Raw genomic sequence first — 18,573 nt, 5'->3', positions numbered from 1 at the left:
AACATACCCGGCGAGGATCATCATTCCCGCGGCATGCTGCTGTTCACATTTAAAGAGTGTCAACAGATATTTTCCAGTGTGTGAGATTATAAAGGAGTTTAAAATGGTGCCAAGCTTTAGAATAAAGTTGCAGACTTTACAAAAAATCTTTGTGGAAGATTGATGAGAAAAATTCACATCATTACAGCTTTCGAATCCCTCACCTGCTTAACATTTACTGTACTTTCTGCTGAAGCACTGCTATACTTTCTGTTAATGGTTTCCAGACTTCTTCTTGGCTGAAGCACATCGCCGTGATTGAGCGAGAACTCTCCTCTGAAGCTCGAAACCGTGTCCGACTTCTACTTAGAAATGTCTGTATGTTTGAGGTAAGATTGATACTGTGCGAGTGCTCTTGTTTTTAACATTTCTTAAGGCTTTTACCTTCAAGATTAAGGCAATATCTCCTCAAGCTTCAGTCATACACGTTTTCCCCCAGTAGTTCTTAGTGCTGCATTCTAGTTTTCAAATGTATAAGTGTTACATTTACAAAGACCAGCAGCCCACCTGAAACAGACTGTCTGGTTGTGAAGCATATCAAAAATGACAAAACTGAAATCCTTGGTTTAGAAGTGAGGCAGCGAGACAGGATACAACATATGGCATCTCGTGTTCAAACCTGGCAACAGGCGATGGATTAACAATGAAGATATCCTCCAAATGAAACAAAAACCCCTCAAAAAAAAGGACCGCCATTAAAAGGGCTGCAAGTGTAACCTTCACTTTCATGTGCCCAGGGGAGCGAACAAGACAAGAGAGGGAGACTTTTTGATTCTTTCAGCTGCATTTGGAGAGAGACTGAACATGCACCGAGCTCTCGGGTCTTCTCATCCACACTTTCCCATATGGCATATGGATCTGGGTGCAGATCGAAGGATGAGACGAGGAAAGGGAAAAAAAAAGAGTCCCATATGTGTTTCTGTTTTCTTCATTAGCTCCCAGCCAAACAGAAGTACCTCCTCAGCAGCTTGATTGAAATTAATGTTGTTAAAAAATGTCAAGGCAGATGCAGCTCATTTACACAAGGACTTGACATCACAAGCAGAAATGTTCGCAGAGATCTTGACATTGTCTTTAGAAAAGGCTTCAATTTATAGAAGGGAATTTAGAATTTCGGCAGTGGAAAGATTTACTTTGCTTCCTCCTAGCTAACATCGCTGTGGTTAAAGATGAAGGAGGGCGTGTTAAGACCAGTCCAACAACGTGGCTTCCAGGCATACTGGAGGTGTGCACCACGCAGAGCTAACCTGACATGACCTTGAGAATTTTACTGCAAGATACAGCTTGGAGCGGTTTATTCCTGGCATGATGCTTTTTATTTGACTCATGTGAAGCACTTTTGTTATTTGTATCGAAAAGTGCTACACAAATAAACTATTACTATTATATATTCTGAAGAAAATGTATTAGGATATATTTCCTGACATTCCTTTCATCACACATAATAATCATATACTCACTGATATTTAGCTGCACCATAATGAGCTGTAAACACAACACTGAAATATTATCACCGTATTTTCACTTTATAAAGCTGATTTGGCAAACACGTCTGCAATTAGCACTCATTCACTTTGAGCCATGTCTTTTCCCACTGGATGATTATTGTCCAATATTCATTTTCCATGCAGCTCAGCTTTTGACTCTGAATACTCCTCTATATTTACAAGCTAATTGTTAACTTAGTCTATTTGGAGCTGGGCTTGGGTCTTTTTTTTTTTTTTTTTTGCTTAACACTGCATCCATAAAAAAGAAAGGGGGGAGAGTGAATGCAAACATTTGCAGGACATAAAACCAAAACAATGATCTGAAAGACACTACAACACTGCATAGCCGAGGGGAACTGCAGAGTTTTGTGATGAGTGCCTCCTTTTATATTACACACTAATTTGAGCCATTGTTTACACAAAATGTTGAGCGGAGCAGCTTTAAGATAGTTTATCCTTCTGGACATGTAGCAGTTTAAACATAAAATCCTGCCTCACTAGATTTTCTGGATCCTGAGGAATAAATATCCAGCTGTGTTTTTCATGCTCAAAAACCCCAAAACCTGAGGATTGCATGTACTTCCAAGCCATCTACTTAAGTTCAATCCATTAATGCCGTAGCTCCATTCCCACCGCAGTGACCCCTCCCTCTGCTAGCTACCAAGTCTAGACAAAGTACCCATTGTACCACTGCCCTTATTCTTCCTGCAACACCACCAACACCCTTTCAAGAATTTCCCTATCACCACCCCTTCAAACCACAACGTAAATTCAGTCATTCAGACTCACATTTTAAATATGAGAATACATATTTTTGATTCATAGTACATAATGAGCTGCCAAAACACCACTTATCTAAGCCATAAAATGTGCCTGACCTCATTATCTGGATAAAGCACTTAAAAAGTTACCTGTGGTATTAATGCATTGCACTTTTCGATGTGTGCAGCCCTGTGACGTCTTCTCCCCTCAGCTCTCACATGACTTTTTCTTTATGGGAACTCTCTCGCTAGATTTTTTTTGAGGAAATCAGGTGGAGGTTGCCGTCTGTCATCATGTGGGCATCTTTCTTTACACATGTTTCTGAATTAGACCCACAACACCTTGAGGGGCCCCGACAGGAAAGTCCAGCACCCTAAACCCGTCCAGTTCTGACAGCTTTCCCCTGTGCTGAAAAGCACATGTGCAATATTTCTTATCACACAGACAGCCTCAATTTGCACATGGCCTCCCCTTGACACGTTTTGCCCACATCCCCAGTGGGATGGGAATAAATCTGCTATTACCTTGAAGAAGGTGCTGACACTGGGCCCAACACCAATGAATTGCACTGTTGCCTCAATTAGCTGCTCAGGATCTAATGTCAGAGCCATGAGGACAAGGGGGTGATACGATACCCTGCAGGTGGGGCTCTGTCACTTACCTGGTGGCCCCATGGTGTGTCTTAGCATATCATATGCTAGAGCATGCTAATGCATACACGCTCCCAGCTCTTTTTACATGTATTCGGCAGAAACAAAGCCACAGGGGCCTCTGTAGGTCCACGATTTCTCCTTGGGCCAGGAATGCACCTCTCTAACCAGGTCCAGGCCTGACGGGGAATAAGTTACAACTGATCTGATGTCAGATATTCTCTGGAAACTGGTAGTTGCCTGCAGGATTAAGGTTAAGGAGCATTCTGGTGCTAGGTCTGCGCTTAGGGGCATCTTGTAACTGGGAGGAAGTAGTGCCGGCAGAAGGGGGCGAGTGTACCTCCCTGTTACCCCCTAGCCACCCTCTTCCAACTGCCATCTGATGTGAGGTAACATGTGAGGGCGAGCTTCCATCTGTCCACGGTATACGCTAGCAGAAGGTGCAGCTAATGAGGCTTGATTTGCTGCTGCACCTGCCTCCAATCTGGGGGGTGATGGTAGTGGTGGTGGTTGTCTGTAAGGTTGTGTGTGTGCGTGTGTGTGTGTGTCTGTGTGTGTACTGGGGATGCTCTATCTCACCAGCCTCTCCTCCTCCTCCTCCTCCTCCGCCCACCCCTCTCCCCCTCAAGGTGTAATCATTGGTTAGCTTGTATGGGAGCGCCTGCAGGTTGATGGACCCTGGGAATTCATTAGGAAGTAGGTGAGGCCTTGGGTTGAAAGGGCCTTTTGACCTGCCTCCAAACACCCTCACATTACAAAGCAGAGGACGATTCAAAGGGAGAGAGAAGTCAGCCAACTTGTCGATGCGTCTTTACTGCGAGTATGATAGTATGTCTGTTGTTAAACGGGAACATTTTGATGCTCCTATTGTAGCGTCGGCAGCTTCTGCAAAAATTCCTACAGAAAATCATCCTTTTCTGGAGCCGTGTCAGCAGCTGTAGTCGCCTCAAAATCAGTTTCAAGTCGAGGTTTATTAAATACAGCTAAAACAAGATCTTCTTTAGTAGCTGTAGATGAGGTTGTTTTGCTCCAGATGGTGTGAAGGGGAGGTGTTATGTCCACATGTTAAATGCAGCATGTTTATCCCCCTTTTCTGTTCCCTGTCACAGATACCATTTGACACAAGAGCTCTTCGGGGGCCAGTTATTCCAGGCCATTGAATCCAGATCAAAACCAGCCCCATGTTTTTTGTGACTCAGTGTTCAGCTCCCCTTTTTCTCCACAATCAGTCCCTTACTGCTTCTGGAACTGAGACGGGAGGAAAATCCTCACCGCAGCTCTGCATTAGAAGCCACAAATATGACCAGCTCTTCTGAGTCGCTGCCAGTGCTACGGAGAACATGACATCCTGACGGAGTGTGTGTTCAGGTATTAAATTTTTACAACAACGTTGTGTTTATGCTGTTACAGAGCATCCCGGACCATGTGGTTCATGAAAGCACCCTGGGGACAAAAAAAGAAAAGGGGGAAAAAACAAAAGAGAGAGGACTCGTTGCCCCAAGGCAGCACTTAGAAATGGTGGTGAACCCATCGTTGGGAAACTTTCTTTACAAGCTGCGTGAATAATCCACACGGTGATGTCATTGCCGACAAAAGCTATATGCCACTCTAGATTATTTTCAAATTAGCTGCTCCATTCAGAAAGGACGAATACACGAGGAGGCCCAAATTAGAGCTTGCATATTAATGACTGACCTGAGCAGACTGGTAATACTTAACATAGTCACATCTGATTTGAGGCATACTGCTAAAAGTGAGCTGGATGGCTTTCCATCATGGCTCATAATCAAAACTCCATGGCACTGTTTTTAATTTTGGGAGATTCAGAGGACGATAACTTCATAAAAATGACATTTAGATTTTTATCAGGTCTCATACAAGCAGAGCTACAGAGTCACTGAACATACTGTTTGCTTGACCATGTTATTCATCAGCATCTGGAAGGAAAAACCATATCCTTGATTTGCATTCTAGCCACCCCACTTTATGCTACACCTCACATCAGGATTTCATGAATACTTTATGGCTTCAGTTTGACCAAATGGCTCACATTTCAAATTAGTTGAACTTACTTCAAGTAGTAAAATGATACAATATACACTTCATCATCTATAAATAATGTGAGTGACTGTGGCTCCTCGCAGCCCTGCAGCCACTTCATAAGATGCATTTTAATCTATCCCCATCCACTCTTTCGATTGTTTTTTATTTTTATTTTTTATAAGTTGTCAAATCCAAGAGACGTTCTAAATCAGATCTTCAACGTCACCAAATGAATCAACCACTGAGAGATAAATCTGAGGCTTGTGTTGAAATTATGAGACAGCTCCATGGGAAAAGAGTTTATGCTGCGAATCTGAGAATCCTGATCATCCCATCGGGCTCATTTGTTTACTTTCAAATTCCCCCTTTTGTGGGTTTGGAATTGGAGCAATGTTTGTGCTTGCTTTGGCCAAGGGGGAAATCACTTGAGATGTGATTAAGAAAATGGATACTGCCCTCTTCTGGCAGAAACAATGATCACTTCCCTATGGATCCACAGCAATTACACAATTATTACAGTAACCGGAACGATACAAAAACAGCAGTAATTTTCACTTACAACAGAAAAAAAAATGCTCCTCTGCTTTTCTCCTGTCTGTTTTATTTTCCCCAAATGTATAATTTTCACTGCACATATGGCTGCATGTTTGTGTGTGCATGTGAAAAGCTACTAAATGAACAGTGCACACTATTTTTCCTGCGTCAGCATGTGGGGGAGATAATTCAACCATAGATCCTGAGGGAAAAAAAGGCAAAATGAAGCAGAGTGAGACAGTTTACCAGGCAGGCCATCGGGTTCTAACCAGGTAATTGTCCAAAGCTTTTAATGACCACTGCAAATCATTCATTAAAGCGACGTATAAATCCCATATGTTTCCTGTGCCTCTCTCTTGTGTGTAATGGTGCTCCATCCTCGTGGCTGACGTGGGTCAGATCTTCAGGCAGGTGGCTGGGAAATGGAGGCAGATGGGCCGAATACGCTACCACTGAATCTGTGAAGTTCTCTCTTCAGTTTCAAGCTGCACCGATGGGCCCTTGAATTATTACCGGGCCCCCCATTCATAATTAGCCCGGGCCTGGTGGGGACCAAAGCCCCACTAATGATGCCTTTGTTGCTGCACTGCACAATCAACAAGAGAGGATGTATGACTGGGAGAAGCAGTCCCACATTGAGTGATAACGTGCCTTTAGGGCAGCCTCTCTAAAACAATCACGCATGGTTTCAGCTCTCCCCTCGTTAAAGATGAGTGTTCACATGGGGCGTGAGACAGAGAGTGTGTGTGTGCGTGTGTGTGTGTGTGTGTGTGTGTGTATGTGTGTGTGTGAGAACAAGAAGCTTGTAGGTCTTAGGATATGCCAGTTCCCACAGGCAATATATAGCTATTTGATTTCATAAGCCTTTCAACAGCAGTCGATGTGTGTTGTGTGTTAAAGACTCCTCCACACTCTAAACAACATCCAGCCTGGTTTGATGTTCTTCTATTAATCCTATTTTCAGCTATTAGCCTGATTCAGATCTATTTTGTTAAGATTTCCTTCGCAATAATGAAATAACGCCAGAAATATTAATTTAATCAAAATTTCTATTGACCATCTGCACCAGACGTCAATCTCACTGTTACTTGACTCACAACAAAAAATCTTAGTGGAAGACATGATACAGGCCTACAGTAAGTGCACTAGACTTTATTGTAGATGAACAGAGAACAACCACACGTAGCATGTTTGGGATTTTTCTTAATTTAAGGTGAATACACTCTAGCGTCTTCATTTCTTACCGTCTCATCAGCCAAAGCACAGCTAGTGTGTGTGGTGCCTCCTCACTCATCAGAGAGATTGAAGCGGTATCAATATCACAGTGCGGATATACTGTACTGAGGTAGTGAAACACTCAATTTGAATTAAAAAGAAACCCTATATTAACAATTATACTTTAGTAGGCTACAAGCAAAAAAAACAACAACAAAGTATTAGGAGCAAATTCTATTTAAAAAAAAAAAATCATTAGACGATGTATATTAAAGCAGAGTTAGGATCTTTTTCGGCTTTCTATTAGTGTTTTTTTTTTGTTTTTTTTAGTAGTAATAAGTGATTTCCTACTAATATATAGCTCTTAAAGTGGTGGAATATCAATCTAAAGTAACATAGATGGGAATGGATGTAATTAAACAACATTAATAGTAAAACCTATTAGTTACTACCCAATAAGTTCTCCTCAGGCAGTTAGATTACATGTTTTTTCTATTCCCACACTGTTTGTATTAATGTACACGGAAAAAATAATTATGCACATTATTAAGTTTTAAGTCTTTTCAAGGAACTGATTCCATAACTCAGTTTTTTTTTTTTTTGCCACATTTCAACAGAGCGAGCATCGGCCCACTGCCTCCTCTGCCAGCTCTCCTTCACCTGCCCATTTCACCCATCACTTTAAAAAGGCTAAAAAAGAACCCACTCCTACTTACGGGTGCAGATGAGAGGAAAGGTCTAAAAATCTCGTACTTCCTCCTCCTCGGTCATGACACCTCAGCTTCAGTCTAAAAGTAAGTTGGAGCAAAGAGGAGGAGAGGATGCACTTAGAACTCCGATTCTTTTCAGAGTAGGACTTTATTTGATGATGGTGCCAAATTGTAGAAGAATTATTTCATATATGTGCACATTAATATTCCATTCATTTAACACATGAGGCAGTTCCTTGAGAGGATGCACTTGAACATCACTTGAGCCTCTTCTACTGAAGGAGACTGAGTTTTTGGCAGCTCCTGTCATCTTCTCTGCCATTGGGAGAGCTGGCAACATGGTGGCAGCAGCATCTGTTTCTGGCTCACAGTGGCAAAGAGGGGCCAGAGGAGGGGAAGGATGCATTTAGCACTTTTGGGACAAAATATTGTTTAGTTATGGCGCTTCTATTGGATCCTGAAATAATGGCAAAGATAATTATTGTACTTTTGTTTGGTACTACAAGATGATATTTGCGTGTCTGTGTGTGCGTGTGTGCGTGTGGGTGGGTGGGTGCAGTAAATGCAGCACAGGAGGTGTACATCTATCCAAGAGTGGGTGGATCCCAAAGTCCAGAAACTTGGATCTTTTTCAAATGAAAGTGTATTTGTGCATTTATTAGCCTGCATTGACAGGCTGCGTTAAACGATTGCTCTCCACCCACTGGTTAAGTCCGGCTTTGAAGTCACACGTGAAAGGATTACCAATCATGTCCATATATGCCCAGGCAGAGTAAACGAATAAATTGAGTACACTCTCGCTGATTGCAGTCACTTCCAGTCTTTCTCTGAGTCAAACAAGCAAGTTGAGGGATGTTGGCTTTTACAAGGAATTCAATGGAAATTAGTTTGTGGTATGTGGACAGAGTTGGTACATTAGCCCTCAATTAAATTATGTTGAACCTCCTGTATTTAGATGCATGTCCAGTGTTATCTATTAGTCACGAGGTTTTCATTTACATATCATTTTGTTAGAAGTGCTGTTGGGTGTTTTTTTTTTCTTCCTCTGTAGGAGATTAGAAAACGGATCACTCTGATATGACGCTATCACATGTCTGTCAAATGTGTGAGGCACACGGCCTGCTTCTGTTCAATGGTAACAAAATACAAGTGCATGATAGTGTCATTAAGTAACATGTTATGTCTTGGTTGCTCTTTGTTTGAAACTGTGGAACTGCATTGCCCTTTGGGATTAATCAAGTATTCTGAAACTGAAACCAAAGTGTGAAGATGTCATGTGAGGAAGTGGCCGAGACATAATGCAGCATAATAACCCAGTGAAATAGTTGTTGTGCCCTCTGTTTCCAGGCCTTATGCTAAGCTAAGCTAAGCTAAGTGTCTGTTGGCTGCACCCTGCAGACATGGCCTAACCTTTGTCAAGAAAACAGATCCTCATAGGTGTTTCTTTTAGTGTACGTTTTTGAGCTGTAGAGAAATGCAATGTGTGATGGATAAAACACACCACAGTCCACAAAGAGGTTTCACTTCTCTCAGCGAAGGCCTGCTTTAAGTGTCTTGTTAATGTCAGCCTGGCATGTTCTCCCAGATCTAATAATTCAGCCTTTGGCACACAACTCTTTAGAAACATGATTGTTAAGATGTTGTTATAGTTGCGTGAACCCTGTGAAATTAACAATGTCTGAGCAGCGTGGCCCACTGATTACATTGTAAGATGCAGGAAGTCAGCTGTGGAGAAGCCCTTTATGGGTTTTGGCATGTTGGAGAGACTGTTTGCAGCCAAATGTTCAAAACTCTTGTTTCACAGATCTGAGCAAAGAGAGTTCAGTGATGCAATGAAGTGATTAAAAGAGGATGAGATCACAGCATTTGTAAAGCACGATAAGTGAAAGCTTGAAAATAGTATTTTGACTGGAGAAAATGTGGCTGTTTTTAGATTATCACAAGATTCCTCCATCTTTTACTGAAAAAAAAAACATATGTTTTTGTTTTATACTCCTTTATGAAACCTTGTGGCACCATTTTTGAAAGTGCTTACATTAGGACCAGAAGCTCACAGTTTCCAGATAGAACCTTGCTGTTCTCTGTAATTTTTACTTTTAAGTCCCCCTGCTAACTTTCCTGCTGTCAGTAAAACTCATAACTCACATCTACCTGGTCAATAGTGCACAGCTTCTTAAAAAAATCTGAGAATCCATAATGTGAAATGTGATTTCCTCTTGTTTCCGGACATACTTTCGGGACAGACGCAGGACAGACAGCCACTACTGTGCCTAGTAGATTAGACTTCTCCACTTCTTCCTGTTTCATTCCATCCAGGTGCATACTGGGAACGCTGCCATGTATATCCCTCGGTGCACAACAGTACAGCGCAGCTGTGGAAGCCACCTAAATTTGATTCCTCTCGTTGTAGCCTAGCAACGGTGGGTATTAGAGCACACAAGCTGGATGGGTGCAGTTCTGGTGCCAGAGGCAGGATGGGCGCCTGGTTGCAGCTCATTGGCAGATGACATTGAGTGAAAGCTGGCATTCTGAGATTAGAGGATCAGATGCTCACAGCACTCTTTGCAGGAAGTAGTATGAAATGTAAAATCAATGCCAGGAGGGCTTGACAGGTTCTTTACACCTGACGTACAGATGTACATAGATACACCATTTATAATGTTGTTACACAGCACATAAACCCACATTACATCAACTCTGCTTTGAATTACAGAGGTACCATAATTTGCTTTCTGTAAGAATCCTGTATCTCAAATGAAAATGTGAGATTTGCTGATATAAAACAAACCAAAGGAGCATTTTGAATATTCTGTTATCAGATCTTGGCTCTCTCTGCTGATGAGAAAACGGCCCAGGATTTGAGCAGATGTGCTGGCTTCATTCCGACAAACCCAGACTCCTAATGTCACCTTTGCTACTGATTTACCTTGAATAAATAATCTACTATTTAGACTTGGTGTGTTTTAGACTTAGCGTAGAGGGCGTCCTGGCAGCATTGTGGTCTAAAATGTGTGTACCGTGTAAACATGACGCCCTGGTTTGAATTCTGCCCAGGACCTTTGTTACACGACTGTCTTGTCTCCGTGCTACCTGCGAAAATTCCTTTCCCCTCCAAAAAAAATAACATTAGTATAACACGGCCAAACAACACACCTCTTGTGGATATAAAACACAAGCCAGTAACATTTCCACTGGCTTGAGGCCGCTGAGCGGGGGAGGGAACTCTCCCCCGAAAGCGTTGGCAGCTACGCTAGCTTCTGTTTGCTAGAATACCAGATGCCTCACGCCACATGCTTCAACCACTTTGATTTCATCTCTGTGCAGTTGTTGATCAGATCTGTCTCTGTTTGACGCAACCTGCCTCCCGTCTCCCTCATAACTTTCATCTTTTCCAAGCTGGGCAGGCAGGCGGCCGCGGCTGTCTTGAGATGTCACCCGGTGACGTGCAGCGTCCATCTGGTATATGTTGTAAAGGGCCTGGATGAATGAATGGCCAGCCACTCCACTGCTTCCTTTATGACTCTCAGCAGTGGTGCTGTCCAACTTTGATTCCCCAGTTATTAGGGAATCGAATTCCCCACTGAGGCGACGCCCAGAGGAGAGGAAGAGAAAGAGACACACAAAAAGAGTGTGAAATCTGTGGCAGTGCTACAGAACATACTGTACAGCCCACCACTGCTCTCTTCCTGGAGCCTCCTCTTCCTTTGTGTGTGTGTATAAACACGTTTACACCACAGTCAGTCCTCTGAAAATGGAAAAGTTGTTTGGCTTGTTAATATCTAGCATACGCTTCTTCATGTGAGGTGTTAAAGTGCATGAATTTTGCCTTTTTGACTGAGGTAGAGCAGCAGTTCAGGAGGAAGCAGCCTGAAGGCAATGTAACACACCGAGCACCAGCACCCTACGACAGAGACAGACTGAACTAGGTGGATATCCCTCAGGGGATTTTTCCTTCATCTTAAAAACTATCGACCGTTTCCCTCTGAATTTAAAGGGCTCCTACTGGATCCCATCAGAAGGGGATTAAAGAGGAAAAGGGCAACTGGGATCACTTGGAGAGCAGACCCCTTCCACTTGAGCCAACACTCAAGCAGGGATGAAGTGGAGGCGCAGAGACGACCTAGAGGGAGAGAGCGCAGAGGGAAGGGAGAGACGGGGAGGTGGCATAGTTTGGATTCCCAATATGTGTCCGGGGAATCCGAAGTGAGGCCAGATGGCACAGGCCTGCCGGTCTTTGGGAATCACAGCATACGGCGGCGGGACGCATGGCAGAAGGTAGCGGGAAACAGTGCCGGGGTCAGCTCTTGATGTTGGACGCTCCCCGGAGCGGTTCCTTCCATCCCTTTGAACAAGAGAGCATCTCCACACTACTGTGCTGCTTCTCTGCTTAATGCGGCAGTTGACTTCAAACGCCACACAATTCCCTCCTGCCCAAAGCCTCCTGAGTTCGAAACATATGTTATCAGACCTGATGAAAACACAGTGCCAATAACATGCCACTGAGCGCCACGCATGGACATATGTGTTGTGTTTTTTTTTCTGCAACTTTCATCTCGTACAATTTAATTTGACTCGCTGGTGAAAATGACATGTGGGAGCTACGTCACCAAGCCAGAGTGAACAGCAGCATCACTCCTCGACGCCTGTCACGCCGGTGTTCTTCGCTATAGTGAAGCACGATATGATGGCAGCCAATTATATCAGTCAGCTTTCTGAGACAGATGTCCAATATAACCTGGTTAGTGCTAATAGGCAGGTTTTTAAACAAGAGTAATTATTCATCGTTCACAGACCAGTTAAAGAGACGGATGCTAATATCTGATGCTGAATGTGTGTGACAGGTGTTACCACCAATTTCTCTCAGTCTCCTGTGGCAGCGCCCACTATGAAAACATCTTAAAACACGTGTGCATCCACATTGTAGTGATCTCACACATTTTTAACACATACTCTTTGACTTTGGGAAAAGCAGCAATCCTGCATGCGCATACTGATTATCTTCCTCTATTTCTGTCTAAATAACAGTTTTTTGAAAGCCAAGTGTGGTGTTATTCTTGTTGTTGCATCTCCATATCCGTGTATAGACTAAGATTCCCTCATTATTCTCATTAATGGTCCATCTGTCATCTTGGCAGAAGCCCACTGGTATAGAGTTAGCTATGATTAACATTTAATCTATATGATTTCCTAATGAAAGCAGGGGTACCACACTCAGTAGTGATTGATTTGTCCGCTTTTTAATAATGGCTCAGGCTGTTGACGAAGATGTTTAACTGTGCGCTGATCATCATGCTATTGTTTTCTGATATTCATAAGTTGCATTTGTTTTTCTGCAGTTATTACTGTGGTCATAAACACTGTAGAGGATGAAACCACTGTCACTCACATCACCAAACAGCCATGCTGCTGTTGTTGCAGTTTAGCTTCTGATATGGCCTGTAGATAATCCTGGTTTTAGTTCATTTCTCAGTTGGTTACTGATTCAAGAAGCATTGTAGCGTGTAGTTTGGCTTGTTCTCTGTGTGTGCTGCTTCCTTCAGGTGCTCTGAACAGTCAAAACACACGCAGCTTAGGTGAACCGGAAACTCCACATTTTTTTTGTTTGGATGAATACACAGTATGTTTCCCTGCAACAGACTGGAGAAACCGTTTCCCTGTCCGTCACCCAGAATGCATTCAACCCCCTGTGACCCTGAACACAAATAAGCAAGTTAACAAAATGAATGGATACAGAATCACACTCAGATTTAATGGAATGATTATTTCCATTATCAGCTGGTCTCTTGATCAGCAGCTGTGACAGCGGGGCTGGTATTGTTTTCAAAATGAGTCTGTCTGTGTTCATGTGCATGTGGATGTGGGGAAATGTGGTTTGTCTGTCTTCCTGTCTCTGTGGACAGATTTGTCACCATGGTAGCATAGCAGAAGACCATGTCAGGTGTAGCGGAGACGGTCTCAGTGAAGGCTGGGTGTGATGGGTGTGGTCCAACCTATGACTACTGAGTGCTCATTTAATAATGTAGTAATGACTACTGAGTACTCTGCAATAATGTAGTAATGACTTGTGAGGACTCGTGGGTCAGAAAGTCAACATGTTGACTGGCATCACAGCTGGTGAGCTCCCATGGCAACATGGTCTGTAGCTACTTCGTAATTGGTTAATTAGCAATACACTGTATGAAATATCGGATAATACTGAAACACTGTCGACTCAATCAAGTCTTTTTTCATGTTGGGAAACCTGCCACCCAAAAAGCTTCAGTGGGGTTAAAAAAGGATGAAATTGTAGGAGGAGCAGCAGATGATGATGTTTGTGCAGAAATAACAACAATAAAGTTTTTGTTTTTCACAAATTAAACTGTCTCCTCCAACTCCTACTCAAGAGAGCACCACTAATTAAACAAACTGAAAAAACCCATGATATCAATACCAAAAAAATAAATAAAATGCCTCTGCTCCTCACTCTGCAGATGCCTCAAGACGCCAACTTATGTTGCAGTTGTCTGCACGAGCGACATAGATCTCTAACCTTCCATAGGCTCACCGAGACATCTGCCGTTCATGGCAACATGAATAGAGCTGTTGGCTTGGGTTCAAGCTTTCGAGAGTGCCTTTTGTCGGCGAACAGCCCATTGTGGAAGGATAGGAGGATGGTGTTTACGGTCGCCGCTACCTTTGTGGCCCCCACAAGGAGGATAATGAGATACAGTTGTTATCAGTGACAGCCGAGGGCCACGAGGAGTTGTATCAGCCTGGTGTCTCTGCTCTGATCCTCCCAGGGTGAGAGAGGAGATTGTTGTTGACATGAAGCCTTTTTCTAATTGTGTGTTCGTGGAAACAACACGCAGTATGATTCGACTGTCTTACAGTGTGCATAAACTGAGAGCAGATATCACATCATGATCATAATTAATCGGTTGATCCAGTTGGTCAGGGACGTGGTAACAAAATGTGGGACTGAGCTTAGGCTTGTTCGCTACAGGCTACAATAACACTCACAGGACCAGTTTTATCAGTTTATAACCACTCAACCAAAGACATTTAATATTATAAAATCACTAATCAGAGAATGGCAAAAGGCATTATCGACATTGTTTTCATTCCTCCCGCCAGCTCCATTAAAGATTCCTTTAAATAACTTCAAAGTCTCCACATCCTCTCTATTTAACACATAAAGAAAAAAATAAACAAGATTATATGCAGCATACCAGCTACATGTAGGGAAAGCTGCCAACTAAGTGTCTAACTAGCAGGTTACTAAAAAAGGATGTTTATTATCCCCCTCCCCCCTTTTATGTTTCTATAAGGCCCTGCGCTGAGCTAACACCTCTCACAGCATCAGTGAAAAACATATCAATCACTCACTAAAACTCCAAAATGCTGAAGTAATAAAGCATTACCTGGGTTGAGTAAATACATATAAATCCCCCTAAGGATCCACTGCTGAAAAAAGACTTAGTTTGAGTTTTGATTTAAAATATACCTTTGTTTGAACTTTGACATGTCTGTTACTCAACCAACCTCCCCCTACACACAGATGCCATTCACTCTTATCTCCCAGCTCAGACCAAACATAAAAGCAAATCAGTGGTGGCACACTTTACCCAATAACCATGCTGGATGTTGCACAACATCTTAATTGATTTGTTCCAAAACCAGATGAAGTGACTCACAAAAATCTGCGCTATATGCCCCTAGATAAGTGCAAAGAAACACGATTTCTGCTTTGAAGAGTATCCAGCAATTATGTGTGGTATTTGTGGACAAACGTCATTGTTCATGGAATTTAGGGTCGAAGCTGAGACCCTTACAGATGATTTATGTATTCAGCTGGGGATGGGGGTGGATAAAATGGGCAAATTTCATCTGGCTGTAGCAAGCTCCAGCCCAGCGGGCCCAGAGAAGGCTTAAACATAAGCAGGACGGGTGCCAGGTCTTCTCCTCGGCCATTGTGCTTTAATTAACCTACATAGGAGCTGACTGCTTAAATGTGCAGTGATAGATAAGGCCCCTTGGATGATTGATTTATTTACTGCACATGCTAGTGATTTCCATAACATTACTACCCCAATTACTGGCCATATGAGGCACAAAAGTCATTAGCAACCAGCCTCAATGTATATATGGCCATAAATGTACCAACATATAGTAAAACATGTATTACGGTGCAGATTAGCTTCCCCCAAAAAAAACCATGACCAAGCTTCATGGCACTAGAATCTGGAGGAGAAGCGTCTCTTCATCAAGATCAGCCAAGGTCAGCGTTGTTTCAGTGAGGAACAGCGAGGAACAATTACACTGAATGATCAAGAGATGGTGCATCCACGACTCTTGGAGACATTGTTTTACAAAAGCACACTGGGTCTGGCTTTGTCAAGTGAAGTCTGGCAAGGGCCCAGCAGCAGTCTTAGGCTGTGATTGCAGCAGAACGTCTCCATCAGAGAGCACTAGAAGGTAACGGTGGGATTAAAATGGGCACTGCTGGCACATACAGGCGGGAAGGGTGTTTCTTTTTTTTTTTCACTAGGCCATTGTTCCATATGTGCTCCACCTGCGCCTCTCAGAGCCTCGCGCCAAACACACGGCCGGCAGGCTCTAGCATCCTTGCTGATTGGAAGTTGCCATGGTGATGCTGGAAGCCGGTGCTGAAAATGGGGGGGTGCGCTGTAAATCTCAACATGGTATTTTTTTAATTTAGGAAATTGGCAAAGGAAGTGTAGTAAATGAATCGTCGTTAATAATAATTCACATATGGGACAAAACACAATTAGGCTGTTTTTGGCTACAGGCAGAGAGCAGGCAGCCCCCTCTAAAATGTGATCTCATCTCATCAAAGGCACTTCAGCTCTCCCAGTAGTCCTGAGTGAGGAGATAGTATGCCTCAATCTGATAATGATGTTTATGGAAATAATATCACTGAAGATTAGCATTGGACACAGAGAGCAGTGTGATGGAGACATCAATCATTTACTGATGACCCATAAATTGATTGCTTATCAGCTCATTCATGGTAAGAATGATTCAGTGCATTGGTTTATTAAACAACTAACAGAAAACTCAAATTTCTTCTTTCCCTATGGGAAGCATACCCACTACCCAACGCTGTTTTTGTTTCATGAGGTATTTTTTCATAAAGTGAGTGCAGAGGAGAGGCGAGCAGCAAAGCTCACCCGTAGCTTTTAATAACATGATGGCCACCATCCAGCTTCAGACGAGTGCTAGGATTGGCTGATCCCTTCACACCCTGGCACCTGGAGCAGCCAGAAGTGTGTGTGTGTGTGTGTGTGTGTGTGTGTATGTGTGCGTATGTGCATGTGGGTGAGAGAGAGGAAGAGGGTGAGAGAGGCTGTTATTGGTGGCTGCACTATTGGAGGTGTGACATGACGAGAATCAAAGGCCCTCACCTGCAACCAAGTGAGAAGAAAAATCATTAAAATGGTTTCAGGCCAAAAGCCTTTGCATAAAATCCAGAAACTTTGAATTTAACAACAGGAGAAAATGTTTTTTTAAACTAAAAGTTTGATGTACATTCAAGAAAATTCTTGGCGTGGGTTTTGGTATTTGAAGCAGGTGTGTGTGTTTGAGGGAATAAATATGTGAGGAGAAAAAGCTCCCTGACTGAAGTCTGCGGGGCAGAGTTTGTATGAGACAGACAAAGCCGCAGTGATGCTCACAACTCGCCATGGTGACCCATGTATTTGCGTATGATTAGCACCCCCTGCTGAAAACGGCTGTGCAAATATGATATGTACATTTGCATGTTTGTTGTCATTCATTTGACCATTAATCCATAATCCAAACTAAACTGCTGGTAAACAGCATTGTGTGGATGTGCGCTTGATTGCTCAGCTGCGGTTGCAGGATCATCCACTGGGTTAATATGTGCAGAAAGGAGCTGCGGGTCATAACTGCAGCATCGATAAAGATGAATTTTTATTCCTGCCATTTCCTGATGCGGAATCCTTATTTCTACTTATCTCCATCAAACAAAGCTGAAATGTTAACCGTTCTGATCTCAGAATGTATTTCCTATGTCGGTGCTGTCTGTGGGACTCCTGCGCTGGCTTATCCAGTGCGGATGTGACCTTTCCGAGTCATTGAAAATGCAGAGTAGCTACAGACAAACTGACCTGCAGAGGAATTAGCCGCTGCTCCTTTCGTCTCCTGCAAACCCAACAGCTTGAACACGCCTGGGCGCTGCCTCACAAAGGCGCTCTACAGAGGAGGCCTATTAATCTTCCCAAAGCCTCAAAAAGCAGAGGAGTCAGTGTGGGCCCCTGAGTCTGGTGCCTGGGGCCCACAGACAGGGGTCCTTGGCAAGCTCCGCGGGGTCACTCTTGGCCCCCGATCAAATAGGCGGGGGCGGGACAAGGGCACAGGACGGTGTACCTGTGCCCTTTAGCAGATGCCAGGCTGAGGCGTGCTCCGGGGAGAGGTGAGAGGATCAGTCCTGGTGCTGCTGGCCCTCCACAACATCAATCAGGACGGAGCTGCTGTTTCTCCATCATTAAAGAGGCGATAGATGGAAGGTGATCTGAAAGCACTGCAGCTGTCTCTGGTGTTCAAGACCCAACGTGAATGAATAAACAACACCTGTGGCACCACTTTTGCTTTCACTGTCGTCTTTGTTGTTCAAATTATCATGTAGAGACATAGTTCTAGTATCAGTTTGATCTCTCGGTACATGTAGTGATAATACCTGACAGCGCTGCATTTACATTGTGGCTGCACATAATTTGTTTGCTTGTGGTCTGAGCAAATATAGAGGAACAATAGGCCTGTTCATCGTCTTCAGTGGAGCTCAACAGGACAGAATGATCACTTCCCAACAGTGCGTGCTTTTCCACATACAAAAAAAAACGATTCTAATGACATGAAATGAACAACCCTGGGGCTTTTTTGGAAGCAACTGTATTATCATTTGTTTGTCTTACAGGTAGTTTAGACAGTGTAATGGGATATACACAAATTTAATAATGGCTCTGGTGATATTTCATATTCTTACTGTCAACAAACCCCAAGAAATGTCTAAAACAGTGGAAGAAATAATGATTTTTTTTTTAAATGAAACTATATTTGTGAGGCTTCTCTGGTGCCTTGGGCCCATAGGCATGGGTTCTTGGCAGGCTCTGT

The 18,573-nt window shown here is 43.2% G+C and overlaps 1 protein-coding gene across 1 annotated transcript in view; it reads right to left on the bottom strand.

The window, feature by feature from the left end:
- Positions 1–4,342: 4,342 nt before the first annotated feature.
- Positions 4,343–18,573, bottom strand: part of LOC311001976 (B-cell scaffold protein with ankyrin repeats-like) — a gene marked incomplete at both ends in the record, with an annotated part of 37,350 nt that continues 23,119 nt past the window's right edge. The window contains one exon of the mRNA XM_083993156.1: positions 4,343–4,381. Coding sequence (XP_083849282.1) covers positions 4,343–4,381 — 39 coding nt within the window. The remainder of the gene's footprint in view (positions 4,382–18,573) is intronic.

This window comes from Trachurus trachurus, assembly GCF_905171665.1.
Source record: "Trachurus trachurus genome assembly, chromosome: 18".
Taxonomy (NCBI): domain Eukaryota; kingdom Metazoa; phylum Chordata; class Actinopteri; order Carangiformes; family Carangidae; genus Trachurus; species Trachurus trachurus.
The sequence above is the reverse complement of the archived record's forward strand: the minus strand, read 5'-3'. Positions and strand labels throughout refer to the sequence as shown.